This window comes from Cicer arietinum, chromosome 6, assembly GCF_000331145.2.
Source record: "Cicer arietinum cultivar CDC Frontier isolate Library 1 chromosome 6, Cicar.CDCFrontier_v2.0, whole genome shotgun sequence".
NCBI classification, from domain to species: Eukaryota; Viridiplantae; Streptophyta; class Magnoliopsida; order Fabales; family Fabaceae; genus Cicer; species Cicer arietinum.
The window spans coordinates 42,205,291-42,215,537 of record NC_021165.2 but is presented as its reverse complement, the minus strand read 5'-3'; the positions used below and the strand labels follow the sequence as shown (position 1 = coordinate 42,215,537).

General features: G+C 32.3%; 1 protein-coding gene across 1 annotated transcript; it reads left to right on the top strand.

Moving 5' to 3' along the window:
- Window positions 1-2,159: 2,159 nt before the first annotated feature.
- Window positions 2,160-4,195, top strand: LOC101493868 (uncharacterized). The gene has a single exon (XM_027335684.2). The coding sequence runs from the start codon at window positions 2,437-2,439 to the stop codon at window positions 3,922-3,924; it is 1,488 nt and encodes a 495-aa protein (XP_027191485.1). The 5' UTR covers window positions 2,160-2,436; the 3' UTR covers window positions 3,925-4,195.
- The last annotated feature ends 6,052 nt before the right edge of the window (window positions 4,196-10,247 follow it).

The window sequence follows — 10,247 nt, the reverse complement described above, 5'->3', positions numbered from 1 at the left end:
GTGCTTTGAATGTAAACAGTAGTCCAAACACTTTGAGTGGTTGAGAGAATTTTATATCTTGGGAGGACTCTATCACTTACGATGTATTCTTTAGTTAACCTGTCCTCTTGTTTGCCTTGGTTGTGATATAAAAAATATAAATAAAAAAAAAAACTATTCGTGATTGCCTTAAGCTAGAAGTATATTTTTGGAATCGCATGCATTGCTTTGCTCGGAGTGCAAAAACTTAAGTGAGGGGGAATTTGATTATACCATTTGGGCACATATTTCTAGCTTTTTAGTTTGATATTTTAAAAGCTCTTTATAGCTTAGAATAACTTTTCAGCTTGTTTCTAAACTTTGGGTCGAAATTGAATTATAATTTTATTATATGCATTTTGACCCTTGGTCGCTCTGTTGGCCATAACTTGAGCTCTGGATATTGGATTGACGCATACAAGCAAGCGTTGGAAAGCTAAAAATCAGAGTTATAACTTTTGTGTTGGAATAAAAACCCAATGGCGAAATTTACTGGACTTAAATTGCAAATTTCGTAATCTGAACTTTTGTAATAATTTTAAATAGGTGGCCAATTGTTTTTCTAAACCCTAAAGCCCGAGTACTTTTTATTGGGAGTTTTCTTTCTTTTCTAGGGATGAAATTTTAGGATTCAGATTGATACAAGGAATAAACACATTTTTATTTTTATTTTTATTTCATGGAAGGCTAATTTTATTAAATTAATCCACGAGTTCAGAGTTTCATCAACACCTTGAGATTTATGTTACACTGTCAATTTCGCTTCATGATTCTATTTTTGTTTATTTGATTATATTGATATTTTGATTGCTTAAATTGAATTTCAATAGGATCGATTAAACTCATTTGACAGAATTTGGTTTCGGTTTCTAATTTAATTAAATTATAATTTTGTGACGGTTGATCGTTAATTGTAATATTTTGATGATTGTGATGCTTAATCCAATCAACGAAACCGACTTCACGTAGGATTTATTACACTTGTTTGATCAATTCTATAGTCAAATAAGAATATAATCATGAATTAGAAATTAAACTCATTGATAGAATATGTGATAGGTTTGAAAGTGGAATCAGTGGATTAATCGTTTTGCTCATCTGTTAAAACTAAAATCTAAAAAGCCCTTTTCTAATTTCAACTTTCAATTTGGTTAATATTATTATATCATAAGTTCTTGCGAAACGACTCGAGTTATTACCTCTATTTACATTTTATCAATTGTATTTGACCCGTGTGCGACAACGAATCACCTACCATGCTTCAGATGCAATTGAGACTGCTATGCAACATAGATTCCCAATAGAGACGTCCATTTTGATTTGAACATTAGTAGCCGATAATTACTTTCATAAAATTTACAAATGAGTTATCTTTCGAACTTTTGGTTCAATCTAGTTTATATGAGGATCAACATAAAATAATAATAATATATTTTCATAGTGATTTTCAGATGTTTTTTTCTCCCTTTAATATTGGGAATACTTATTCATTAAATGAAATTCAAAAAACTTTTTTTATAAACAAGTCTCAAATTTCTTAGCCCAATATACTCTATTATAAAAAGAGATTTTATATTAACTATGTAGTCTCAATATTCTCATATTGGAGCAATTTTAATGTACTTTTAAATACAAACACATTAGATTAGATTTGTTGGAGAATTGAACGAATTTTAAATTTACACATTACCAATTTACCATACTCTATGTTCCAACACTTAACAATTAAATATAAATTTTTATTAAGAAATTGAGTATTTGTTTTTTAAATTAAAATCAATAGAATAAATAAAGTATAAGTTTGTTACTTTAGTCACATTAAAGTATGTACCATAATTATCTTTTGTCCCGTGTTGTAATGACTATAACGATGAAAAATCATACAAATTGGGTGGAAAAGAAAATAAACCAACCGACAGGCGAGGAGAAACATAGAATTGAAGTGATATGAATAGATACGGTAGTTAGAACCACTCAGTACTCACTCCTTAATTAACATTGACAAATTAAAAATAAAAATGAAAGACAAAAAGCAGACATATTTTGTGTTTTTCACACACACAACATTAACCTTTGACAAGAAGCGACACTCCCTTATTAGAGTCGTAGAAAAATTCTCTCCCCCTCTAAATATTCTTACACTTGTCAGTGATCTCTTGTTGTAAAACAAACTATTGCATTTCTCTCTCACCACAAACCTATTTTCCAACTATAAAGAAGGACTAATGTCCCTTCATTTACACCGTACAACCCTTCAACAACTATCACTACAAGAACAAACTTCACCTTTTGTTTCTTTCTTAAGTCACTTACCACCTTTCATCTACCTCTCTCCCTTCCCCCCTTTCCGTTTTTTTTTTTTTAATTTTTTTTCTCCTTTTTTACACCATTCAACATAGTCATTATTGTCAAAATTTTATGGCTTTGATTGTGGATCCACAATCAAACTTTAAACACTTTTGTAAAATCTGTAAAAAAGGGTTTGGTTGTGGAAGAGCTTTAGGAGGGCACATGAGAGCTCATGGTATAGGCGATGAAACGGGTAACATGGAGGACGATGATCCGGAAGGTGATTGGGAAGACCGACTGGGCAGCAATGTTGAACCCCCAAGTAACAAACGAATGTATGCGTTAAGGACAAATCCTAATAAGCTAAAAAGTTGTAGGTCGTGTGAGCATTGTGGCAAGGAATTTTTCTCTTGGAAATCTTTTTTAGAACATGGAAAATGCACTTCCGAAGATGCAGAGGAGTCCCCTGTATCTTCTCCGGAATCTGACGCCATTGCAGATGATTGCGAGGGTGCAGATGGTCGTACAGGATTTGGTTGGTCTAAAAGAAAGAGATCATTGAGAACCAAAGTTGGTAGCTACAATTATAATTATAATAATTGTCCTTCAAGTGAAGAAGAAGACTTAGCCAATTGTTTAATGATGTTGTCGAATGCTATTGTTAACCGCCACGAGGTTGAACCGGAAGAATCATGTGCCTCAGCTAGCAAAGATGAAGAAAGAAGAAATCCTATGAATTTTATTACACCATTGTCTTATAGAGTCCCCTATGACAACAACAATAACAGCAAAGCCAAAGGTGTTGCAAAAGGGTTGTTTGAATGCAAAGCATGCAAAAAAGTTTTCAACTCACACCAAGCATTAGGTGGTCATAGAGCAAGTCACAAAAAAGTGAAGGGGTGTTTTGCAGCAAGATTAGATAATAACCTTGAAGATAGTCTTGTTGAGGATGATGTCATAACACATGAAGAATTCTTCCCTTCAAAATCTAACTCAACCCTACAATTTGATCAACATGGTAGCTCAAACAACCCTACATTAATGGCTTCTTCTTCTAAGAGAAAATCAAAAGTACATGAATGCTCAATTTGTCATAGGAGTTTTTCTTCTGGACAAGCATTAGGTGGTCACAAGAGATGTCATTGGATTACATCAAATGCACCTGACACATCAACATTGGCAAGATTTCAACAATTTCAAGATCAAATGGAACAAATACCAAAATTTGATAACTCTTCTGAACCAATTGATCTTAAACTTGACCTAAATCTTCCCGCTCCTACTAATACACAAATTTACATGCAACCATGGGGTGCAAGTGGAAATGCAACAAAGGAAAACAGCATTAAAGAGAATAACAATAGCCAATGTATGAGTCAACAAAATCAGAACAACAACATTAACCTAGTTGATCAAAACAATGAAAATATTGACGAGAATAACAAAAACAATAACCCAATCAATGCTTTGGTACAAAATGTTGATAACGAAGCTGATAGTGAGGTTAAGTTGGCGAAATTAAGTGAGTTAAAGGATGTCATTAACATTAGTGGAAGTTCTTCACCATGGTTGCAAGTTGGTATTGGTCCAACAACAGATGTGAGGAATGATACGTAATAATCTTTTCTTTTCTTTTCTTTTCTTTCCTTTTTTTTTTTTCGTTTCATTTTTGACAAAACAGTGCAAGGTGAGGATGATACATTTCGGAGTTTTCTCTTTGTTTAGTATTTTTTACACCCTAAACTAAGATAATGTAAGTATGTATACGTACATGATCATATCACTCATCATGTTTAGCATCATAACGTATAGTTTTTTTTTCTCCTTTTGTACATTTTATAATAAGAAGTCAACTTCTAAATAAATTAAAGGATTACTTTTTTGGGGAGCTCATAGACTCATTTGCTACATCTTCTTCTTGTTCATTCTATGTTTTGTTACATTCGAGAGTGCAGGAACTAGGAAGTGCTTTAATATATAATTTGCCATGTATATTAGAAAGGTTTAGAGGGAGGGGGAAAGAGAGGTCTATGGAGCGAGGCGAGAATATCTGAGGGTCGGGAGTGAGCTTGCGTAGCGAGAAACCAATCAAGAGTACACGTCGGAGCAACTAGAGAAAACTGACGAATTTTGGTAACGTCACGAAGACGAGGTCGCAACTTTCACTTTCTGCGTAACCAACTTTCCAAATGATGTGGACGAAGGTATGTTTATCAAAGGAACTTGGGGGAAACTGGTTGATATTTTCATCCCAAAGAAGCTAAACAAAATCTGAAAAAGCTTTGGGTTTGCAAGATTCATGGCAAATCTGGATGTGACTCGGTTGGAACAAGAGTTAATCAATATATCCATCAAACTGAAAGCTAATACCAAAAATGGATGAGAAAGAAGACGTGGACAGATTAAGGGTTATGTTGGGGAGATACATTGCTCTGAGGAAGTAGAACATCTACAAGTTATTATGAGTCTCATTTTCCAACTGGCGGAGGAAAGATGATAAAGAAGGAAGACCAATTAGAGGATGCAAAGGAACATCGAGTGTTGTTTCAAACTTTGTTCAGATAAGTTTACAGATGGGATAAGGAACCTAGGTGGCAAGCTAACGTTACACGTGTGAGAATTCATGGGGTGCCCCTCCATTATCCATGCATGGCATGGTGATTAGTTCGTGAGATGAAGCCTTTTGATATGGCGCACATTTTAATCGGAACTACCAAATTGGACACTATCAATAGCATAGTGATTGTGAAGATACGCTCTTTTCCATTATCCCTAAAATTCCTTTAAGTTTCACTCTCTCCGTCGCACAGATACATCACCACTATATGCCACATACAATCTCTCCTCTCCGATTCCACAGATCGTGAGTATCTCCAAAATGAACTAAAAAACTTTTTGAAGCGGTAGGTTTTTGCCACTCTCGACACCAATCCGTATAACATTCTCTACGACTCCGGGGAATCCTCCATCGCTCTTTTCTCCTTTCTTTTCTATGAAACGGTTGTCTTCTATTTTGCTCGTTTCAGTTTTGATTTTTTTAGTTTTAATCTTTGCAGCTGTTAAAGACACACAAGGACTCATTCTTTTCAGCTCTTTTCTCCATCTTCATCAGGTGAGTTCTCCATTTTTTTAGTTTGTTGTTTTCATTTTTATAACAGAAAAATTAATATAAAAGAAAAAGAAAAATAAGAATTTAAAGGATGCACTATGAATTTAAAGCATAAGTTATCTTTTTCACATTTCATTGATTTTTAGCTCTGTAATATGCACACCATTATAATATTCACGGTGTTGTTGTATAATTAAATAGTTTAATTGCTGCAATGTTGTACCATTCTCAGCTAGTTTTTTTCAACACACTAATAACCTTGCAATTTTAACTAGTACATTACAAAATCATTGCAGACTTTCACATTTTTGGTTTATATATATACGACATTGAATAATTTATATATATCATGTGAAAGGGGATAAAATGCATAAATGCTATAGAATGTAGAGCTATCTAATTAATGCTTTGTCCAGGCCTTGTGCTCCTGTTCTTTCATTCTGCATTTTAATATATATATTAAGATTTTTTCATTGCTTATTATTTAAATACTTTAACTTGATTCTAGTTTTTTGCTTGAACATTCTTGCTTATATATAGTTTTTAGTTTAGTTTGATTCTAGACTTCAAAATCCAAATACACAAGACTCTAAAGTAGAAATTGATAAGAGTGAAACTGACCCCATCATTACAGTCAATAGAAAGGTAAAGATAGGAATAGTTGGTTGTAAGGTAGCTGCATAAGTTGGATTAATGACTTAAACCAATAACTTAAGGTAGTTGGTTGTAAGGTAAAGATAGACTATTTTCACAAAAGATGCCCAATTGACTCAAAAGTGTAGAGCTAAAATTATTTTGGTCCATAATTAATTCATGTCAAATTAGTGGAAATTGATACAACTAAGATAGGTGCATACTAGCTTAGACAAAGATTTATTATATTTTAAGCAAAGTTTAAGGGAAACTGATGTGTTGTCATGGTGATATAGATAGGTGCATACTAGCTTAGTATTACTTTGCTATGTTTTCTCTCTTTTCTTTCGAGCTTTTCTGTTTTGCCTTGGTGGCTAGCTCTGTGCTAGCAAATGTGGGGTTTTCCGTTATTGGGCCATTGGATACATCGATTTAGATTTAATGCAGTCAATAATTCTACGCCATCATGCACTCAGTAGTCGGTGAATCGAAAACAGATGATCTATATTTCAATGCATATTTTGAGAAAAACTGAAATACAGAGCTGGAAGTATCGTTCGTCTGATCTTGTATCCAATAGCTACCGATGTACTGATTGCACGAATGTGTGGATTGCTGGCCGTAGCAAATCCAGATCGCTCATCTACTGCATTGGTGTGTTCTATTTTTTATTTATACTAAATTGTTACTGAAATGTATAATATGTGAAGCCAAACTAGATGAGTAGGGGGGAATTATGTATTAGTTATAAGTACCTCCAATCATAGTGAGATGATTTTAAGGTTACTACACAATTCTTAGAAAGTTAAGATGCTTCTGTGACAGTGAATTCATACATTAGAGGAGAAAATTATTGTATCATATGGATTTTTGTCAAATGTTATATAGTTATTTACTTTATAATTCTATATTTAGATTTTTTTGGACAAGAATTGCTATTTTGAGTTGATTCCTTATCTGTACGAGTAGCAAAAGATATAGATGTTGAATTTGATAATCTCGTAATAAGATTTATATATTCTTGTTTAAGTTCTCATTATATTTTTTATCTATGATTTATACTTTCTGATTTTAACATTGGAGTATCACAGTCTATGATAGATGAAGTATTTTTAGGAATAAACGCATTTTTGAAATGTAAAGTGTAGAAATCCTGTTTTTCTTTTGGTTTCAAGTTTGTATTGCAATAATAAGTAAAAATTGGTGAAGTTGATTGCTTCATTTCTATTTTTTAAGTGTTGTTCTCGTTCTTTTTCTCTAAGAAGTTCACTGAAGTTTTTATGCTTGTTATTTAATATGGTACTACATTTTTTTCTAAGAATCACTTTCTATTCATCTTCTTTGTTTCTTTTAAGCATTATAATAGATTCTTAAACCTTACTATTTGCATCCTAATGAAAGCCCCTCTTTGGTTATATTTACTCCATTTATTGATTTAAGAATTGAAGAAAATAAAATTTCTGAAATACTTCATATTATTCACTGAAATTTGGAGAAAAAGTGTTTAAAAAAATGAAGAATACTTGAAACTAAATGAAAACTTATATACAAATAAAAGATATAACTACCCTATAACAACCTAAACTAAACTACAACTAACCTAAAACAGAAGTGCCCAGAAACATAAGTTAAGGCCCAAAACAACTCAATTGGAAAACCAAAACAAGCTCCTAATTCTCTTCTTTGTTACCTAAACAATCAAAATTATTGGTATGTAATACTTCCCCACATGTTCGACTAATCCTTTTAGATTTTCAATGAAATATTTAGTCTTTCTTGGTTAGTTTCTCTGATGTAATAGCTATTGGGATTAATCAAACCATGTTCATCATCCGCTTAGATATTGTGAATAATGTTAAGAATAACATGGTCTTTTCATTCACTCCATTTGTTTGTTTAATTTTATTTTGAATTAGTGAACGTTGCTGAATGCTTTGTTTTATTCTCATGTTTAGTGTTACTTGTACCTTCTAACCGCGTTATTCTCTCTAATTTCTTATGTTATGTTTAATTTTTAATTTTTACAATCGATTAGTTTGAATTACTTATGTGCATAGTCCTTTTTTCTTTTGTTTCATAGGTTTGGTAAAATACAATTACGATTTGTTCATAACTTAAATTAGTATCTGTATTAGAACTTAAGTTTTGATCTTTGTTTCTGATTTTGTAGAATATAAGTTTTGTTCTATGTGTAATGAAATTTGTTAGATTGTTTGTGTGAATAGTTTATGATTCGATATTAGTAAAACTTAATTTCTTTATTATATTATTGTTATCTTAAATGTCTAAATAATTCTATTATTGATAAGAGATGGATTTTCAAACCATTAGGATCAAAATAGTCTTTAAATGGGGTAATCTAATTTTTGGACTTTTCTTTTTCAAATGCTATAATGAATGGGAAAATTTGTGTCCTTGTATTGCAGGTAAATTTTGTCATAAAGGGTTATAGAGTTAAGGTGTCGAGTCACCTCTTACAAAAAGGTTTTCCAACCAAGTACACATTTTGGGACATGCATGGAGAAAAGCATGTGCAATTCAATGAGGAATCAGTGAGCCAAGTAAAAAAGCATTAGATACTCAATATCCAAAGCAAGATATGTTGAATGACTTATTTGGTGTCATAGATTATCAAGGAATTTAAGATGATGGTCAATGAAATACTCCTAAAAGTAACCACCATATAGGTGCCAAAGATGCAAGTAATGAGGAATTTAAAAAAGTTAGAGTTGATGGAAGATTGGAATCAAGAACTTTATAATGGTTGCACAAAATATAGTAAATTGTCATTCATTAATATAAAAGTTTTATGTGGTGCAATTGATAAGACATTTTCAATGATCATTGAGAGCTTCTAAATGACGATTTTCCCATGCTAAACTACCAACATCTTATGAAGCAAAAAAAATGATTAAGATGTTACGTCTAAGCCATGAGAAGATTCATGTTTGTCCAAATAATTGCACATTGTTTTGGGGATCATTGGAAGATGAGAAGAGAGATAAATGTAAGGTGTGTAATACATCTAGATGGAAATCCAATGAAAATGATGGTGCATAAATGATGTAAATTTCAAAAGAAAAAGACGTCAAAACCAACAAAAGTACTCTATTAAAGCCCCACTTAAACCTAAGTTGAAAAGGTTATCCATATCTACTAAAATCTCAAAGCTATTAAAATGGCATGCAACATTGGACAACCATGGTGGTGAAGTAACAATGTCGATTTACAAGAAAGGGGGGTTTGAATTGTAAATGTGTCTTTTAAAAATTCCTGTTAAAACTTAAGAAAATAACTCAAGAATGATCTTGGTTATGAAAACAGAAAACGGAGAACGTTCTTGGTTTATGTTATAAAACAGAGAACATTCTTAGATTAGCAGAAAATCAGTTTCTATTTTATCTTAATTGATCAATGCAGTATAATAAAGAAAGAGATAGGAAAGAGAATACCACACAAAGATTTATCCTGGTTCACCCAACGTGGGTTACGTCCAGTCCTCACACTGTGAGATTTTCTACTAAGTGTTTAAAACGAAGAGCCTTCTTAATCTTACAACACCTAGAATAGATCAACCTTGATTTATTTCCACCTTAATTACTTTCCACCCAGAAAGCAATTACAACACCTATCTAACCTTGATAGGAAGCAATCTTAAACAAACTATAAAGAAACTCTTATAGTTTGAGTTTTTACAAATGATTGAATTTGACAGAATCTGATATTGCTCAACTCTTGTTTGAGAATAGATTCTTTACAGAGTATCTAATGACAATTTCGCAGCTGATATGTGAATGTGCAGCAGTGGCTGTTTCGCGAATTGCAGAAAATGATGTTGCCTCTGTTTTTGCAGAATTTCAAGCTTAAGTGTGATTGTATATTGTTGATTACTTAGCACTTGAATTTCTTACTGAGAACTGAGATAATGGCCTTCTATTTATAGGCTGGAGATGTACTTGAATGAAGGTACAAGAGCTGTTGGAGAGACTTTGCTTTTTGACTGAAACATTATTTTAGAATAAAAATAATCCTTCTTTGAAATAGCTTTTTGACTTTTAAGGTTTAGCATTTAAAGCATCTCTGCCCTTTCTTTGACATTTCTTCATTGATCTTGGATGGTACATTATCTGTCTTGAGTCCTGAGTGTAGCTAGAGAAGGTTGGAGAAGAATTGCAGATCAAAACAAAGAGAAACAGAG

Bases quoted from the DNA above. Each gene is read 5' to 3' on its own strand.
- LOC101493868 (XM_027335684.2), top strand. From the start codon at position 2,437: ATGGCTTTGATTGTGGATCCACAATCAAACTTTAAACACTTTTGTAAA.